Source organism: Garra rufa, chromosome 23 (assembly GCF_049309525.1).
Source record: "Garra rufa chromosome 23, GarRuf1.0, whole genome shotgun sequence".
Lineage (NCBI taxonomy): Eukaryota > Metazoa > Chordata > Actinopteri > Cypriniformes > Cyprinidae > Garra > Garra rufa.
Window position 1 is genome coordinate 958,530 of NC_133383.1, and position 21,660 is coordinate 980,189.

Here is a 21,660-nt window from a genome sequence, read left to right on the forward strand (position 1 = left end):
ACTAATAACATGCTAATCATGTTAGAATCATGCTAGCAAAATGCTAGTAACTTGCTAATCGTGCTAACAACATGCTTATCATGTTAGAATCATGCTAGCAAAATGCTAGTAACTTGCTAATCATGCTAGAATCAGGCTAACAACATGTTAATCATGTTAGAATCATGCTAGCAACATGTTAATCATTCTAGAATCATGCTAGCAACATGCTAATCTTTCTAGAATCATGCTAGCAACATTCTAATCTTGTTAGAATCATGCTAGCAAAATGCTAGTAACTTGCTAATCATGCTCACAACATGTTAATCATGCTAGAATCATGCTAACAACATGTTAATCATGTTAGAATCATGCTAGCAACATGCTAGTAACTGTAATCATGTTAACAAAATACTAATAACATGCTAATCATGTTAGAATCAAGTTAGCAAAATGCTAATCATGTTAGAATCATGCTAGCAAAATGCTAGTAACTTGCTAATCATGCTCACAACATGTTAATCATGCTAGAATCATGCTAACAACATGTTAATCATGTTAGAATCATGCTAGCAACATGCTAGTAACTGTAATCATGTTAACAAAATACTAATAACATGCTAATCATGTTAGAATCAAGTTAACAAAATGCTAGTTACTTACTAATCAGGCTAGAATCATGCTAGAATCATGCTAACAACATGTTAATCATGTTAGAATCATGCTAGCAACATGCTAGTAACTGTAATCATGTTAACAAAATACTAATAATATGCTAATCATGTTAGAAACATGCTAATTATGCTAGAATCATGCTGGTAGTGTGCTAGGGCCTTGTTAATCATGTTAACAGCATGCTAGTAACATGGTAGTATGCTAGTAACTTGTTAATCATGCTAGAATCATGCTACCAAAATATTAGTAACATGCTAATCATGCTAGAAACATGCTAATTATGTTAGAATCATGCTAGCAGTGTGCTAGTACCTTGTTAATCATGTTAACAACATGCTAGTAATGTTAGAATCATGCTAGTAAAATGCTAGTAACTTGTTAATAATGTTAGAATCATGCTAGCAAAATGCTAGTGATTTGCTAATCATGCTAACAACATGCTGGTCATGTTAGAATCGTGCTAGCAAAATGTTAGTAACTTTCTAATCTTGTTAGAATCATGCTAACAAAATACTAATAACATGCTAGAAACATGCTAATTATGCTAGAATCATGTTAGCAGTGTGCTAGTACCTTGTTAAGCATGTTAGCAACATGCTAGTAACATGGTAATCATGCTAGAAACTTTCTAGTAACTTGTTAATCGTGCTAGAGTCATGCTAGCACCTTGCTTATCATGTTAACTAAATGTTAGTAACCTGCCAGTCATTCTAGTAACATGTTAATCATGGTAAAAACATGTTAATCCTGCTAGAAACATGATAACAACATGCTAGTAACGTGCTAATGAAACTAGAATCATGGTAACCACATGCTAGTATTTTATACCATCCTAATGTGGTTTCTACATTGATTTGGAGATTTAATGTGAAGTTATGAAAATATGAATATTATTGTTTGTGCAATTTGTTTATTTTATAATCAATCGACAGCACTATATGTAATCTGTTCAGGACTTTGACCATCACTGTCCGTGGGTGAACAACTGCATCGGGAGACGCAACTATCGCTTCTTCTTCCTCTTCCTCCTGACTCTGAGTGTTCACATGGTGGGTGTGTTTTCCGGAAGTCTCCTGTATGTTCTGGATCATCTGGAGAACCTGTGGGAACTGCACGCCGCGGTCACGTATCCTTCAGCTCCATGATTGTGAAATGACTCAAACACTCCTGCTGCTGTCTGTCATTGGTCAGTGTGATAGATAGTCCCGCCCCCCGACTCACGTGATTGGTCAGTCAGAAGTTGACACAAACCGGGTCGCTCAAGCAAAACACTGTAATGTTCTGAAAGCATCACAGTATTTCAGTCTTCAGGAAGAGACTCTGAGCCAGTGTTATTTTAGTATTATTTACAGTTTTTATTTATTGAATTAGATTTTTTTTTTTACTATTAAGTTGGCATGAGAAAGGCAACTTACTGAAATGCCATTTGAACTTACAGTTATTCTTCTTCTTCTGACTCTGAGACTGAATTTTCTGACTGCTATTCCTCCTAGAGCTTTAACTCTCCAAACTCCAAACTCAGTTTAGATCTTTAGACTGATCTTACTTAGTGTGCTAAATAGATTCAAACTCCAACTGTCAAAATTCCCACAATCCCTTGAGACTCTATCAAACTGCCCTTCTATCAACTATCCATAGGTTCCATGTGACGTCACTGTAGTTTATCGCCGCCATTTTTGTGTCCGCGCTACCTGTTTCAGTCTATGGTCACAGCAGCCGCAACTACCAGAGGAAGATCAACAAAACTCCCAGACTGTTCACAACAAGTATACAATATGCCCGGGATATGTTGTTCAGTTAGCTGTAAAAACAGTCATCAGAAAAAAAAAACTAACAACAGTTTTATTAGATCTCAGCAGTGCTCGAAGTGGGTCGGTATGCATATAGCGTACCGGTGTCATTCACGCAGGTGCTTTCCAAAGCAGGGTTTTTTTTTTTCGGCACAATAAGAGTACTGGAATAATAATTAAATATTGACTAAGATTGTGAATCAGTACATTATAACGAAAATAATGCCTTAAAATGAAAAGAAACATTTTTTTGCGATTACATCATTTTGAACCGATCAACTCGTAAGTCCAAAGATTTAGTAAACAAGAAAGCATTCAAAGAGCAAGTTCAAAACAGTGCTAATGCAGAGAATAGTGACTTACAGTACATCCAGATGCCGTAAATTATTTGTTTTCATTTGGCTTAAGAGCAAGAGTGTTTTATAGTTGAAGGTGTTTTAGATTATGCGGTGTTTAGTGAATTATGAAAATTAAATAATAAACGCTAAACTATTGTACTACATAGCGTTCGTCATTGCAACGCCTGCAGTAAAGTATATACATGTAAAAGGGTTCTCAAAAATAATCATATTTGTTTTGCTAAAACTATTTATGTACAATTACTCTAAAAATGATTTGTCATACAAAAATGGCACACAAGTTATACACAAACCATCGTCCCAAGTAAATGGTACCATTGTGAATTGTGACTGGCTGCACAAGTGGTGTAATAAACTAAATTAAACTAAAATGTTATTGCAGCCATATAGCTTGAATGAATAAAAATGCATATTTTAAATAAAGAAATCTCATGCTTTTGGTGCTTGAATTTGTGCTTCAATAATGAGATCCAGTTTTAGGAATACACAAGACGTGAAAGACGTCTTCCCTCAGGTATATTTTATGTTTTCTTGGCTTGCTGGATGTTGCGCTTATGCTCAATAATCTCATTTTTTTGCATTCGCCAAAACTAATTTGCCGACATCTAAGCGCGGACTGTGGGAATTAGTGCCGTCAGCGCGAGTCCCGTTCGCTGTGAAGTAAGTTAGTGACCAGCCGGCAGAGGATTCTTCAAGGTCTTAAAGCCTTCATCGAGCGACTACGTTCACAACAATTTACACTTTTTGTCCTAAACATACAATCAAGTCAAATACACAGTGTGGGAAGTAGTAGTAAAAAGTCATTTCTTATTTCAATTTATTATTAAATCTCATTGAGATGCGCTGTGTCTGTTGTCATATCGGACACAAACATGGCGGCGAGCATAGCGGAAGTGACGTCTTTGGTACCCATGAATAATTATAATCCATTTAAACTCAGTCAAACTAACTTACTAATCATGCTAACAACATGCTAGAAACAGGCTAATCATGCTAGAATCATGTTAGAAACATGCTAAAAATGCTAGTAACTTGCTAATCAGGCTGGAAACTTGCTAGCAACATGCTAGTAACAGGCTAATCATGTTAGAATCATGATAGCAATGTTCTAGTAACTTGCTAATCATGCAAACATGTTAGCAACATGCTAGTTACATGTTAGTCATGCAAGCGACATGTTAATAAAATGCTAGTAACTTGTTAATCATGATAAAAACATGCTAGTAACAGGCTAATCATGCTAGAATCATGTTAGAAACATGCTAAAAAAATGCTAGTAACTTGTTAATCATGCTGGAAACATGCTAGCAACATGCTAGTAACTTGTTATTAATGTTAGAATCATGTTAACAACATGCTAGTAACAGGCTAATCATGTTAGAATCATGATAGCAATGTGCTAGTAACTTGCTAATCATGCAAACATGTTAGCAACATGGTAGTAACTTGTTATTAATGTTAGAATCATGTTAACAACATGCTAGTAACAGGCTAATCATGTTAGAATCATGATAGCAATGTGCTAGTAACTTGCTAATCATGCAAACATGTTAGCAACATGCTAGTTACATGTTAGTCATGCTAGCAACATGTTAATAAAATGCTAGTAACTTGTTAATCATGGTAAAAACATGTTAGAAACAGGCCAATCATGCTAGAATCATTTTAGAAACATGCTAAAAATGCTAGTAACTTGTTAATCATAAAAAAAATAAACATACTATCTACTTGATAATCGTCCTAGAATCATGTCAACAACATGCTAGTAACAGGCTAATAATGCTAAAAACATGCTAATCATGTTAGAAACATGGTAACATGCTATTAACATGCCAATCAAACTAAAATCATGCTAACAACATGCTAGTAACATGCTATTCATGACAGAAACATGCTACTAATTTGCTAATCATACTAGAATCATGTTAGTAACTGTCTAGTCGTGCTAGAATCATGTTAGCAACTTTCTAATCATGTTATAATCATGCTAGTAACATGCTAATCATGCTAGAATATTGTTACCAACACGCTAGTAATTTGTAAATCATGCTAAAATGCTAGTAACATGCTAATCATGCTAACAACATGCTAGTAATTTGCAAATCATGTTAAAATGCTAGCAACATTCTAATCACGCTAGAATCATGCTAGCAACATGCTAGTAACTTGTCAACCATGCTAGCAACATGCTAGCAACATGCTAATCATGCTAGTAGCTTGCTAATCATGTTAGAAACATGTTAGTAATTAGCTAATCATTATAGCAACATGCTAGTTACATGTTAATTATGTTAGTAACATGCTAACAACATGCTATTTACCTATCTATTTTTTTTAAACTACTTTAAACTGAAAACCTACAAACTTCTAGCTTTTAAAAATTTTTTAACTGTCCGTTTTAGCTTTCTCAAGCCAACTTCAAAGTTTGTCCTGACAAACCTTTTTTTATCCAGTTTTTTTTATTTTTTTATTTAACACTTATTATTTTCAGTAATTTCTGTAATTTTGTTATGTTTTGTCATTTTAACTTTTATATGTTACTATATATGTTTACTTTTATTTCAGTTGTAGTTGTTGTTTTTTTACTTTAATTAAAAAAATTATGCAAGTTTGTCATTTTTATTTATTTATTTTTTAGCTTTATTTAGTTCAATTTAAGTGTAGGTTTCAGTTAACAGAAATGCTTTTAATGCTTTTTTACCCACGTTACAAACTATCCAAGCGTCTGAAACACGAAGCAGTGATGAGTTCTTGACGGTGTGTGTTCAGTCTGACGGTCATGAGCATTTCAGCTCTGTTCTTCATTCCCGTCTTGGGTCTGTCCTGTTTTCATCTGGTTCTGGTGGCGAGAGGACGCACCACAAACGAACAGGTAAGATCATATCTGACATGCATCGGTTTCTGCATTTATTTTGATTAAACTGCATCACAGGTGACGGGGAAGTTCCAGGGAGGAGTGAATCCGTTCACACGCGGCTGCTGTCAGAACGTGCAGTTTGTGCTCTTCAGTCCCATCACACCGAGGTCAGAGCACTTTCACACTTTAAAACACTCATTTACATCAAAATCATGATGTTGATCAAATCCATATGCTGTTATTATTTCTGCGTTTCCTTACCAATAAAATAACATCATGCAGAGTGGAGCAAACTAAGACCTCATGTTATTTTTTAACAATTTATAGTAAATTTGAAGTTATTTCAATGCACATTATTGTGTTGCACGATATACCAGTAATATTAAAATTAAATATTAAAAAATTGTAATATTTAAGGAATATTTACCAGAAAAATTATTTTTACAAAAATATTGTAAATACACAAGACAGCATTTCTGGGGAAAAACAAACAAACAAAACAAATAAATAATATTTTTTTTTATAAAATCAAATTACTCTTTATAAATTAATTAGACATGCTTTTGGTCATGATTATTAAAATTTTATGAAACTATTAAAATGGCATGCAGAAAATAAATAGAAAACAGATTCACAGAATTTGATCAAAATTAATAAAACATATTTTATAGGGCCTTAAAATTAAATTTTTGCTAAACTTTTAAGAAATTGCTGTTAAATCATGTACATTCCATGATTTTAATTAATTAGACATGCTTTTTGATCATATTTTTATTATTTTAAATACAAACAGTTTGATTTTACTTGACAGAAATATTGTTTAATGTAATGACAGTGCTACTACTAATAATACAAATATTATAGGAATATTTACCTATAATACAAAATCAAATTAATATTTATTAATTGATTAGACATGCTTGTGATTATAAGTATTTAATGAAACTATTAAAATGGAATGCAGAAAATTAATAGAAAACAGATTAACAGAATTTGATAAATTAATAAAACTTGTTTTATAAAATAAATATAAATATTATAAATATTAACCTTAAATATTATATGTGTGTGTGTGTGTGTGTGTGTGTGTGTATATATATATATATATATATATATATATATATATATATATATATATATATATATTTACCAGATAAATTATTTACCAGAATTTATTTACAGTTTAAAATTGTAAATACAAAAGACAGTATTTCTGAAATAAAATAAAAAAATGAATAATTCTTTAGAAAATCGAGTTATTTATTAATTAATTAGACATACTTGTGATTATTAAATTTACTAAAACTATTACAATGGAATGCAGTATGTTTCACGATATTAATTAATTAATTAATTAATTGATTAATTAATTAATATTTGTAATGTAACCATTAAAATAGAGTCTAGAAAAATTCTAAATGGGAAAAACTGAATCCAGAAAAATTCCAACAAATTTGGAGAAAAAAAAATGGAATTTGGGACTAAAGAGCCCTATTTTTTTATTTTTTTATTTTTTTTTTATTATTGTATTTGTCCTTTAGTTTGTTACTTGTTATTATTAAAGGCTAAATATTATAAATATTAACCTTAAATATTATATATATATATATATATATATATATATATATATATATATATATATATAATATTTAAGGAATAAATTATTTACCAGAATTTATTTACAAGAAAATTGTAAATACACAAGACAGTATTTCTGAAATAAATAAATAAATAAATCTTTAGAAAAATCTAGTTATTATTTATTGATTAATTATTATTAATTCACAGAATTTGATGAAAATAAAACTGAATCTTATAGGGCCTTAAAATGTAATTTTTTTTTTAAACTTTCAAGTTTACACTTTTTGTTAAATCATGTATGTTTCATGATTTCATTAATTAGACATGCTTTTTGATTAATATTTTTAATGTAACCATTAAAATAGCGTCTAGAAAAATTCAAAACGGGAATAACAGAATCCAGAAAAAATTAAATAAATTTGGAAAAAATAAAACTTGGGGTCTAAAACAAATTTCATAGAGCCCTATTTATTTCCTTTGTGTCTTTGTTTTATTGTATATGTCCTTTAGTTTGTTACTTATTATTAATAACAAAGATAAAATAATAAAAATTGACTTTATTAAAATATGCAACAATAGCTGATAGTTGCAACTCTCACGCATTAAATAATGCAGAAAATACCCAAAAGGTATTAGCATTTATGCATTTAGGACATGCTTTTATTCAAAGCTATACATTTTTTATCATACGTATTCCTAATGCATTTTCTTATGAATCAAACATCAAGGATTGGCAAAGCTAGCTCTTGCTGATAAACTAACAGCATGCATGTTGATTTTTAACATTGATGTTGCTCTTTCAATATCAGGTACACTGAGAAACTCAGTGACAGATTGCCGCTTCGCATTCAGCCTCCTTTCCATCACCCAGAGTCCCTCAAACTGAGCCCCGGGAAGAGCTCTGATGGCAGCGACCCGAGCCAAACGCTCCCGATCAAGGTACTTAATGCCCATAAATACTTCATTTGTGGTCTAATGAAGAAATGAATGAGGTCAAACAGCAAACTTGACCTGCGTTCAGCGGCATTAACCTTCAGATGTGCTTTACAGTATAAACGTACTCACTTAGATTCATGGATGAACATACAGTCAATTTACTAAGATACTGAAGCTTAAAGATTATTTATGGAATGTTTTCAGCTTATGAATGTTAATACATGTGTCTCAATCTAGCAGCAAAACTAGTAAACAATTTGAAACAGGTTTTATGGCCTCTCTCTGAAGCAGATCTAAATCATTTAGGGAATCTGGTAATTTGGATGATTCAAAATGATTCACTGAGTCCATCCTTTAATATAGCAAACTATTTAGCTAAATGAGTTTTTGACAAATATACTGTATATACCAAATGTTATATATTTAAAGAGCTTCTACTTTTATTACTTAGTAATATATCAAAATCATGAGTAGTGGGTACTAGTGTAATTTTAAAATAATTGAGATATTATATACATTTTTTTCAATATTTTGCATTCATTTTTGATTTTATCATGTCTGTTTTTATTTCACTTAATGTTTTTTTTAATAGTTTTTGTCATTTTTTATTGGTGAGTGTTTAAATATAAATCTATACAGTTTTTATTATTTTTTGTTTTAGTTATAGTTATTTTAGTACATCAAGTTAAACTAGGTGAGTAAAGTTTGTAGACAAACTTTGATTTGCCTTAAAAAAGCATAGCCAGAAACTTTGAAGTAAGTTTAATTAGTAGTTTTAAAAGCTTAAAGTTTAGACACTAGATAGCAAGCAAACAGAGTCAATTTTTTGTAACATATTTTATCAAGTTACTAGCATGTTTCTAGCATGGGTTGGTTGCATGGGTGTTGCTATGCGTTTGCTAAGGTACCTGGGCAGTTGATATGGTGTTGCTGTGCGATTGCTAGGGTATCAAGAATGGTTGCTAGGGCGGTTGTTAGGGTACCTGAGTTGGTTGCTAGGGTGTTGCTATGCGGTTGCTAGGGTATCAAGGATAGTTGCTAGGGCGGTTTATAGGGTACCTGAGTTGGTTGCAAGGGTGCTGCTATTTGCTTGCTAAGGTACCCGGGGTAATTGCTAAGGTGTTAGTATGTATTTGCTAGGGTGTTGCTATGTAGTTGCTAAGGTACTCTGGGTGGTTGCTAGAGTGTAGTTATGTGGTTGCTAGGGTATTCAGGTTGATTGCTAAGGTACCTGGGTTGGTTGCTATGTGATTGCTAGGTACTCAGGGTGGTTGCTAGGGCAGTTGCTAGGGTACTTGAGTTGGTTGCTAGGGTGTTGCTATGTGGTTGCTATAGTACTCGGGTGGTTGCTAGGGTGTTGCTGTGGTTGCTAATGTACTTTGGGTCGTTGCTAGGGTGTTGCTATGTGGTTGCTAGGTACTCAGGTTGGTTGCTAGGGTGTTACTAGCATGTTGTTACCATGATTAGCAAGTTACTGGCATGTTTCTAGCATGTTGCTATCATGATTAGTAAAGTTCTAGCATGATTAGCAAGTTACTAGCATGATTCTAGCATGATTAGCAAGTTACCAGCATGATTCCAGAATGATTAGCATGGTACCAGCATGATTCTAGTATGTTACTAGCATGTTTGGCATGATTAGCAAGTTACTAGCATGATTAGCAAGTTACTAACATGATTCTAGCATGATTCGCATGTTAATAGCATGATTAGCATGTTACTAGCATGGTTAGCATGGTACTAGCATGATTCTAGCATGATTCGCATGTTATTAGCATGGTTCTAGCATGATTCTACATTTTGTTGTAGTTATAGTTATTTTAGCACATCAAGCTTCCACATTCCACAGCTGAAATAAAATATTTTTCACGTGATTTCAGTTAGCATTATTTTATTCCAAGTAATGAATTTATTTATTTTTTTATTTTTTTATGATTTCAGTTTTAGTTTAATAACCCTGGTTTCAAAGCAGCTTCCCCATCCATCATGCCAGATCACAGTAAGAGTGTTATTATATGTCTCTATCACTGTCTGTGTATCTTTTGTGTGATTTAGTTGTGTTTGTGTCAGTCTCTAGAGGAACTAGATGCTTCAGACAGCAAACGTCTGACCAGTCCACCTCCACTGCCCCCTAAACCAGATCCAGTCCTGCTCAAGAACCATTTGGCAGCGTTGGAAGGTGGGTGGACATGTGGCACAGTCGTGTTTCTGGACGTCTGAAATGCTAAATGTCTTCATGTCTCCTCTATGTGTTTTCTAACAGAGAGTTTGCTCCAGTCCAGAGCTCTAATGCCTTCAGGACACAATATGAATCCACTTCAGACATCAGAGTCGCCCTCCAGAGTGCTCTACCAAGTTCCCAGAGGTCAGGTAAGAATACAGATTTATGCAAAAATTGTTTAGCCGAAGGAGAGCTGGTTCTCCCACTGTAGCCTGTGTTCACCCAAGGATTTTATTCTCCTGTGGCCATCCAAAGGGTGTTTATCTTTCCTTGTCAGCGTCTCCTCAGGCTGCTCACTGGGGGAATAAAGCTTTATGTGTTGTATTTCCAGCAGCCGCTTGTTTAAACTACATAGAGCTTGCTAATTACTTTTGGAAAACTTTTAAACATTTAAATATATCAATCAAACAAAACCAACCAACATTTAAATCTCTTAATAAAACACAAATCTCTAAAATCTCTAACATTTAAATCTCTAATTAGAATGAAACCAACTATAGTTTAAATCTCTTTATGGGACAAAACCGACCAGTGCTTAAATTTCTTAATGGGGTGAAATCTACCAACGTTTAAATTTCGTAATAGAACGAAACCGACCAACGTTTAAATCTTGTAGAAAGAACAAAACTAACCAATGCTTCAAACTCGTTTTAGAACTAACTCAACCAATGTTTATTTTTATTTTTTAATTGGGCTGAAAGTGACCAATGTTTACATTTCCTAATAGAACAAAACTGACCAACGTTTAAATCTTGTAATAAAACAAAACCGACCGACGTTTACATTTCTTAATGGGCTGAAAACTACCAACGTTTAAATTTCGTAATAAAACAAAGCCGTCCAATGTTTAAATTGCCTAATAGAACAAAATCGGCCAACGTTTAAATTTTTTTAAAGGCCTGAAGACTACCAACATTTTAATTTCGTAATAAAACAAAACTGCCTGACGTTTAAATTTCATTATAGAACTAAACCGACCAATGTTTAAATATCATAATAGAACAAAACCAAGCAATGCTAAAATCTTGCAAAAAAAAAAAAATCTAAAGCAACCAACATTTAAATCTCTTAACAGAACAAAACCGACCAACGTTTAAATTTCGTAATAGAACAAAATCCGCCAATGTTTAAATATCGTAATAGAACAAAAACGACCAACGTTTACATTTCGTAATAGAACGAAACTGACCAATGTTTAAATCTCTTGACAGAACAAAATGACCAACATTTAAATGTCTTATTGGGACAGAAACTACTGACGTTGAAATGTCATAATAGGAATAAACTGACCAACATTTAAATCTCGTAATAGAGCAAAAACGACCAACGTTAAAATCTCGTAATAGAACAAAAACGACCAACGTTTACATTTCGTTATAGAACAAAATCAGCCAACGTTTACATTTCTTAATGGCCTGAAAACTACCAACATTTAAATTTTGTAATAAAACAAAACCGTCCAACGTTTAAATTTCATAATAGAACAAAACCAGCCAATGTTTAAATATCGTAATAGAACAAAAACGACCAACGTTTACATTTCGTAATAGAACGAAACCGACCAATGTTTAAATCTCTTGACAGAACAAAATGACCAACATTTAAATGTCTTATTGGGACAGAAACTACTGACGTTGAAATGTCATAATAGGACTAAACTGACCAACATTTAAATCTCGTAATAGAGCAAAAACGACCAACGTTAAAATCTCGTAATAGAACAAAAACGACCAACGTTTACATTTCGTTATAGAACAAAATCAGCCAACGTTTACATTTCTTAATGGCCTGAAAACTACCAACATTTAAATTTTGTAATAAAACAAAACCGTCCAACGTTTAAATTTCATAATAGAACAAAACCAGCCAATGTTTAAATATCGTAATAGAGCAAAAACGACCAACGTTAAAATCTCGTAATAGAACAAAAACGACCAACGTTTACATTTCGTTATAGAACAAAATCAGCCAACGTTTACATTTCTTAATGGCCTGAAAACTACCAACATTTAAATTTTGTAATAAAACAAAACCGTCCAACGTTTAAATTTCATAATAGAACAAAACCAGCCAATGTTTAAATATCGTAATAGAACAAAAACGACCAACGTTTACATTTCGTAATAGAACGAAACTGACCAATGTTTAAATCTCTTGACAGAACAAAATGACCAACATTTAAATGTCTTATTGGGACAGAAACTACTGACGTTGAAATGTCATAATAGGACTAAACTGACCAACATTTAAATCTCGTAATAGAGCAAAAACGACCAATGTTAAAATCTCGTAATAGAACAAAAACGACCAACGTTTACATTTCGTTATAGAACAAAATCAGCCAACGTTTACATTTCTTAATGGCCTGAAAACTACCAACATTTAAATTTTGTAATAAAACAAAACCGTCCAACGTTTAAATTTCATAATAGAACAAAACCAGCCAATGTTTAAATATCGTAATAGAGCAAAAACGACCAACGTTTACATTTCGTAATAGAACGAAACTGACCAATGTTTAAATCTCTTGACAGAACAAAATGACCAACATTTAAATGTCTTATTGGGACAGAAACTACTGACGTTGAAATGTCATAATAGGAATAAACTGACCAACATTTAAATCTTGTAATAGAGCAAAAACGACCAACGTTAAAATCTCGTAATTGAACAAAAACGACCAACGTTTACAGTTTGTAATAGAACAAAATCAGCCAACGTTTAAATTTCTTAATGGCCTGAAAACTACCAACATTTAAATTTCGTAATAAAACAAAACCGTCCAACGTTTAAATTTCATAATAGAACAAAACCAGCCAATGTTTAAATCTCGTAATAGAGCAAAAACGACCAACGTTAAAATCTCGTAATTGAACAAAAACGACCAACGTTTACATTTCGTAATAGAACGAAACCAAACAATGTTCAAATCTCTTGACAGAACAAAATGACCAAAGTTTAAATGTCTTATTGGGACAGAAACTACTGACGTTTAAATGTCGTAATAGGACTAAACTGACCAACATTTAAATTTCGTAATAGAACAAAAACGACCAACGTTAAAATCTCGTAATAGAATATAACAGACCAACATTTAAATCTCTTAAAAAAATAAATAAAAAAAAAACGACCAATGTTTAAATGTCTTAATGAGACAAAAAAAACTATCATTGTTTAAATGTCGTAATAGAATGAAACCAACCAATGTTTAAATCTCTTAACAGAACAAAACCTATAAATGTTTAAATCTTATAGTACAACACTGACCAACTTAAATCTCTTAAAAGAACAAAACCAACCAAAGTTTAAATTATCTTTATGGGACGGAAACTACAGATGTTTAAATGTTGTAAAAGAACAAAACTGACCAACCTGTAAATCTTATAATAGAATGAAACCAACCAATGTTTAAATCTCTTGACAGAACATAATGATCTGCATTTAAATGTCTTATTAGGACAGAAACTACTGATGTTTAAATGTCGTAATAGAACAAAAACAACCAACATTAAAATCTTGCTATAAAACGAAGCCGACCAACATAAAATCTTGTAATAGAATATAACAGACAAATGTTTAAATCTCTTAACAGAAAAGCAACCAACGTTTAAATTTCTTAATGGAACGAAAACTACTGATGTTTAAATTTCGTAAAAGAACGAAACCAACCAACATTTAAATCTCTTAACAGAACAAATTCGACCAATGTTAAAATGTTTTAATGAGACAAAAACTACAGATGTTTACATTTCGTATTAGAACCAAACCAACCAATGTTTAAATGTTATAATAGAACAAAACTGACCAACATTTAAATCTTGTAATAGAATGAAACCAACCTTTTAAATCTCTTAACAGAACAACATCTATCAATGTTTAAATCTTATAGTACAAAACTGACCAACGTTTAAATCTCTTAACAAAACCGACCGAAGTTTAAATTTCAACAAAAATGAACAATGTTTAAATCTTTTGATTAAAAAAACCTCACTAACATTTAATTTTCTTAAGAGAAACGTTTTGTAATAAAATTAAACGCTTAAATTTCGTAATACAATGAAAATGTCCAATGTTTACATTTCGGAATAGAACGAAATCGACCAACATTTAAATCTCTTAACAGAATGAAACCAACCAATGGTTAAATGTCTTAAATGGATAAAAACGACCAACGTTTAAATGTCGTAATAGAATGAAAACGACCAACGTTTAAATCTCGTAATAGAATGAAAACAACCAACGTTTAAATTTCGTAATAGAACGTAAACGACCAATGTTTAAATCTCTTAACAGAATGAAAACGACCAATGGTTAAATGTCTTAAATGGATAAAAACGACCAACGTTTAAATGTCATGATAGAATGAAAACGACCAACGTTTAAATCTCGTAATAGAATGAAAACAACCAACGTTTAAATTTCATAATAGAACGTAAACGACCAATGTTTAAATCTCTTAACAGAATGAAACCAACCAATGGTTAAATGTCTTAAATGGATAAAAACGACCAACGTTTAAATGTCGTAATAGAATGAAAACAACCAACGTTTAAATTTCGTAATAGAACGAAAACGACCAATGTTTAAATCTCTTAACAGGATGAAAACGACCAACGTTTAAATGTCGTGATAGAATGAAAACGACCAACGTTTAAATGTTGTGATAGAATGAAAACGACCAACGTTTAAATCTCTTAACAGGATGAAACCAACCAATGGTTAAATGTCTTAAATGGATAAAAACTACCAACGTTTAAATGTCGTAATAGAATGAAAACAACCAACGTTTAAATTTCGTAATAGAACGAAAACGACCAATGTTTAAATCTCTTAACAGGATGAAAACGACCAACGTTTAAATGTCGTGATAGAATGAAAACGACCAACGTTTAAATGTTGTGATAGAATGAAAACGACCAACGTTTAAATCTCTTAACAGGATGAAACCAACCAATGGTTAAATGTCTTAAATGGATAAAAACTACCAACGTTTAAATTTCTTAATAGAATTAAAACGACCAACATTTAAATCTCTTAACAGAATGAAAACAACCAACGTTTAAATCTCTTAACAGAATGAAAACAACCAACGTTTAAATGTCGTGATAGAATGAAAACGACCAACGTTTAAATCTCGTAATAGAACAAAAACGACCAATGTTTAAATCTCTTAACAGAATGAAACCAACCAATGGTTAAATGTCTTAAATGGATAAACACGACCAACGTTTAAATGTCGTAATAGAATGAAAACAACCAACATTTAAATTTCGTAATAGAACGAAAACGACCAATGTTTAAATCTCTTAACAGAATGAAAACGACCAACGTTTAAATGTCATGATAGAATGAAAACGACCAACGTTTAAATCTCGTAATAGAACAAAAACGACCAATGTTTAAATCTCTTAACAGAATGAAACCAACCAATGGTTAAATGTCTTAAATGGATAAAAACGACCAACGTTTAAATGTCGTAATAGAATGAAAACAACCAACATTTAAATCTCGTAATAGAATGAAAACAACCAACGTTTAAATCTCTTAACAGAATGAAAACGACCAACGTTTAAATCTCGTAATAGAACAAAAACGACCCATGTTTAAATCTCTTAACAGAATGAAACCAACCAATGGTTAAATGTCTTAAATGGATAAAAACTACCAACGTTTAAATCTCGTAATAGAATTAAAACGACCAACATTTAAATCTCGTAATAGAATGAAAACAACCAACGTTTAAATCTCTTAACAGAATGAAAACGACCAATGGTTAAATGTCTTAAATGGATAAAAACGACCAACGTTTAAATGTCGTAATAGAATGAAAACAACCAACATTTAAATCTCGTAATAGAACAAAAACGACCAATGTTTAAATCTCTTAACAGAATGAAACCAACCAATGGTTAAATGTCTTAAATGGATAAAAACGACCAACGTTTAAATGTCGTAATAGAATGAAAACAACCAACATTTAAATTTCGTAATAGAATGAAAACAACCAACGTTTAAATCTCTTAACAGAATGAAAACGACCAACGTTTAAATCTCGTAATAGAACAAAAACGACCAACGTTTAAATGTCGTAATAGAATGAAAACAACCAACATTTAAATTTCGTAATAGAATGAAAACAACCAACGTTTAAATCTCTTAACAGAATGAAAACGACCAACGTTTAAATCTCGTAATAGAACAAAAACGACCAATGTTTAAATCTCTTAACAGAATGAAACCAACCAATGGTTAAATGTCTTAAATGGATAAAAACTACCAACGTTTAAATCTCGTAATAGAATTAAAACGACCAACATTTAAATCTCGTAATAGAATGAAAACAACCAACGTTTAAATCTCTTAACAGAATGAAAACGACCAACGTTTAAATCTCGTAATAGAACAAAAACGACCAATGTTTAAATCTCTTAACAGAATGAAACCAACCAATGGTTAAATGTCTTAAATGGATAAAAACTACCAACGTTTAAATCTCGTAATAGAATTAAAACGACCAACATTTAAATCTCGTAATAGAATGAAAACAACCAACGTTTAAATCTCTTAACAGAATGAAACCAACCAATGGTTAAATGTCTTAAATGGATAAAAACTACCAACGTTTAAATCTCGTAATAGAATTAAAACGACCAACATTTAAATCTCGTAATAGAATGAAAACAACCAACGTTTAAATCTCTTAACAGAATGAAAATGACCAACGTTTAAATGTCGTGATAGAATGAAAACGACCAACGTTTAAATCTCGTAATAGAACAAAAACGACCAATGTTTAAATCTCTTAACAGAATGAAACCAACCAATGGTTAAATGTCTTAAATGGATAAAAACTACCAACATTTAAATGTCGTAATAGAACGAAAATGACCAACGTTCAAATCTCTTAACAAAATGAAATCGACCAATGGTTAAATGACTTCTTGGAAACTGTGGCTGCATGTTCTTCTAGATGTTCCTTTGTCTGTCAATGTAGATGGGGTCGAGGATTTCCCCACTGGTTCCTCAGGAACACGCATCTGAACCCAGCCTGCTCCAGTCTGAGAATCATGTCAACACTCTGACTCTGAACTCACGCTCTCTGAGTCTCAAACACTCCAGTCGCCGCGGATCCGAGCGAGCCGAAATCCCACAAGCGCCCCAAAGTGTCCTCAGCGGCCGGACGGGGAGCCTGTCCTACGACAGCTTGCTGCGTCCCATCGGCATCCAGGCGCCGTTTTTACCCATGGATCCGCCTCAGTCCCGCGGCTCCGTTGATATGCAGCAGATTCCGGCACGCAACTGCAGCCCGGTGTTCATTCACATGAACCGCGAGCCGTCGCCCGTCCGCTACGACAGCCTGCCCAAACCACTCATGAGCTCCATCCAAGAGCGCCGTGAGCCCGACGACAAGGACAAACCTGCGCAGGCTTCTCTCGGGCCGGACGCCGGCATCTACGACACCCCCAGCAGACGCAGCCTGCCGCTGGATTTCCGCGGACCGTCGTCTCGCGGTCCAACTCCTCCGGCATACGGCTCACGGGAGTTCCTCCTGAGCAGCGCGGCGTACGGCTACGGGAGTCGCTCGCATCTGTCCTCCTCCTCGTCTTCGTCGCTCACCCGCGCGCCTCGGACCGCCAGTTCGCCGCTGCACTTTAACCGCTCTTTATCGCCCTCTATCTATCAGTCTCTGGACCGACAGTCACAGCTCCCTTCGTCCTCGTTTCCCGCTCCTCCTCCCACCTCATCCTACGGGCCGCAGAAAGCACTGGCTTATATCAGAGGAGGAGAAATACCTGAACCAGAACTATGAGTCCTGATGAAAGCGTCCGTTTAGAGACGCAATGGAAAACCTGGAAATATGAGGGAATTTTAAACAGATAGTTAACCTAAAAACAAAAGATGTTTTGGTAACCAAACAGACCCCATTGACTTCCATTGTAGGGGAAAAAATACTATGGAAGTAAATGGCTACCGGCAACTATGGAAGCCGTTTCTGCCACTGAATAAAAAAAAGGTAAAAAATTTATTGCGACTAGTTATCTCACAAATCTCACCTTTTTTCTCAGAATTGTGAGATAAATGCTCACAATTGCGAGTTATAAAGTCAGAATTGCGAGATATAACCTTGCAATTCTGAGAAATTAAGTCGGAATTGTGTGATATTAACCTCACAATTGTGAGTTCTAAAGTCAAAATTCCGAGATATAAAAAGTAAGAATTCCGAGATATAAACTAGCAATTCTCAGAAATGAAGTCTGAATTGTGGCATATAAACTCAAAATTGCGAGTTCTAAAGTCAAAATTCTGAGATATAAACTAGCAATTCTCAGAAATGAAGTCTGAATTGTGTCATATAAACTCAAAATTGCAAGTTCTAAAGTCAAAATTCCGAGATATAAAAAGTAAGAATTCCGAGATATAAACTTGCAATTCTCAGAAATGAAGTCTGAATTGTGTGATATAAACTTGCAATTGCGAGTTATAAAGTCAAAATTCCGAAATATACCAAGTCAGAATTCCGAGATATAAAAAGAAAGAATTCCGAGATATATACTTGCAATTCTCAGAAATGAAGTCGGAATTGTGTGATATAAACTCGCAATTGCGAGTTCTAAAGTCAAAATTCCGAGATATAAAAAGTCAGAATTCCAAGATATAAAAAGTAAGAATTCTGGGATTTTTATACTTGCAATTATCAGAAATGAAGTCGGAATTGTGTGATATAAACTTGCAATTGCGAGTTCTAAAGTCAAAATTCCGAGATATAAAAAGTAAGAATTCCGAGATATAAACTAGCAATTCTCAGAAATGAAGTCTGAATTGTGGCATATAAACTCAAAATTGCGAGTTCTAAAGTCAAAATTCTGAGATATAAACTAGCAATTCTCAGAAATGAAGTCTGAATTGTGTCATATAAACTCAAAATTGCAAGTTCTAAAGTCAAAATTCTGAGATATAAACTAGCAATTCTCAGAAATGAAGTCTGAATTGTGTCATATAAACTTGCAATTGTGAGTTCTAAAGTCAAAATTCCGAGATATAAAAAGTAAGAATTCCGAGATATAAACTAGCAATTCTCAGAAATGAAGTCTGAATTGTGGCATATAAACTCAAAATTGCGAGTTCTAAAGTCAAAATTCTGAGATATAAACTAGCAATTCTCAGAAATGAAGTCTGAATTGTGTCATATAAACTCAAAATTGCAAGTTCTAAAGTCAAAATTCCGAGATATAAAAAGTAAGAATTCCGAGATATAAACTTGCAATTCTCAGAAATGAAGTCTGAATTGTGTGATATAAACTCGCAATTGCGAGTTCTAAAGTCAAATTTCCAAAATATAAAAAGTCAGAATTCCTAGATATAAAAAGTAAGAATTCCGAGATATAAACTAGCAATTCTCAGAAATGAAGTCTGAATTGTGTGATATAAACTTGCAATTGCGAGTTATAAAGTCAAAATTCCGAAATATACCAAGTCAGAATTCCGAGATATAAAAAGAAAGAATTCCGAGATATAAACTTGCAATTCTCAGAAATGAAGTCGGAATTGTGTGATATAAACTCGCAATTGCGAGTTCTAAAGTCAAAATTCCGAGATATAAAAAGTCAGAATTCCAAGATATAAAAAGTAAGAATTCTGGGATTTTTATACTTGCAATTATCAGAAATGAAGTCGGAATTGTGTGATATAAACTTGCAATTGCGAGTTCTAAAGTCAAAATTCCGAGATATAAAAAGTAAGAATTCTGGGATTTTTATACTTGCAATTATCAGAAATGAAGTCGGAATTGTGTGATATAAACTTGCAATTGCGAGTTATAAAGTCAAAATTCCGAAATATACGAAGTCAGAATTCCGAGATAGAAACTCACAATTCTGAGAAATGAAGTCTGAATTTTGCAATATAAACTCACAATTGCGAGTCATAAAGTCAGGATTGTAAGATATAAACTTTTTTTTTCTTCTCAGAACTGGACTTTATAACTGGCAATTGTGAGTTTATATTTGCAATTCTGGCTTTATATCTAGCAATTCTGACTTTATAACTTGCAATAGTGCATTTATATCTCATAGTTCTGAGAAAAAAAGTCAGAATTGCAAGATGTAAACTTGCAATTGCAAGAAAAAAATTCATACCTTTTTAATTTTTTTATTCAGTGGCGCAAACTGGCTTCCATAGGCAACTGTTTGTTTACGAACATTCTTCAAAATATCTTCTTCTATGTTCAACAGAAGAAAGAAATTCATACAGGTTTGGAACAACGGATGAATAAATGATGACAATTTTAATTTTTGGGTGAACTATCGCTTTAACAAACAGTGATGATCCAAAAAAAAATAAAAAAAAATTCAATCGGTCTAAAAATGTATTGGTCAAAAGGGGTTGGAAACACTGTAGAGATGCTGATATCCCATCAAAAACATATTTTCTACTTTAAAAAAAAATCATTTTAACTTAAAATATTTTTAAAAAATACTTATTTTCAGCTAGTTTTTTAAGGCATCATTTCTAATTTTTATTTAATAACTAAAATTAATAAAAATGATAGACATTTAAAAACAGAAAAGCAACAGATTTAATAAAACTTTGATTATAATGAAAGAAAAAACAGAAAATATACAAATAAAATCTAATTTAAAAAAATAAAGAACATATTGATCATATTAAAATAACTTTATCCCAACAGGTATTCTTCCATTTATTTATTGTAAAAATGTATTTACAGGAATATATTGCAGTCAGTTATTCTATGAGTCAGAAAAATGGATTTAAAAAAATAATAATAACTCAAGACAGTAGCCAAAGTGACATAACATTTATAAACAAGCAAATCTATAAGCAAGAAAAGATTTTACTACACTAAAAGATGCAAAAGACTTCATTCTGTGCTTTAATTACAACACATTTATTTGTTAACAGTATTATTTAATGTCAGATATATTTGTTTTGTTACTTCTGTTTTTTTCTGTATCATTATTGTGTTTTATTATGTAATTCTTGGCTAATAAAGTTTGATTTGTTGACTTGATGGTTTTGGTTTCTGCTCTTATAATGAACTTTATTTTCTTGTTAATTTTAGATCTGAAATAGGGTGTTGTAGGTCAGACTGTTTTAATAAAGGTCACAATCCCACACTAAAAAAACAGATTCCCTTGATGTCATTAGTGAAGTAGACAGGAATATTATCAGGATTATTACAAACTTTATGGAAGCAGAAGTTCCCTCTGGTGTTCACTGAGACAAATTACATGCGGTTCATGA

General features: G+C 32.6%; 1 protein-coding gene across 1 annotated transcript in view; it reads left to right on the top strand.

Annotated features, from left to right (window-relative positions):
- Positions 1–21,407, top strand: part of LOC141299809 (palmitoyltransferase ZDHHC8B-like) — a 35,656-nt gene extending 14,249 nt beyond the window's left edge. Inside the window, exons 4-10 of the mRNA XM_073830179.1 lie at positions 1,608–1,780; positions 5,573–5,675; positions 5,736–5,827; positions 8,051–8,180; positions 10,248–10,356; positions 10,441–10,547; positions 17,393–21,407. Of these exons, the coding sequence (XP_073686280.1) occupies positions 1,608–1,780; positions 5,573–5,675; positions 5,736–5,827; positions 8,051–8,180; positions 10,248–10,356; positions 10,441–10,547; positions 17,393–18,208 (1,530 nt within the window). The 3' untranslated portion in view covers positions 18,209–21,407. The remainder of the gene's footprint in view (positions 1–1,607; positions 1,781–5,572; positions 5,676–5,735; positions 5,828–8,050; positions 8,181–10,247; positions 10,357–10,440; positions 10,548–17,392) is intronic.
- The last annotated feature ends 253 nt before the right edge of the window (positions 21,408–21,660 follow it).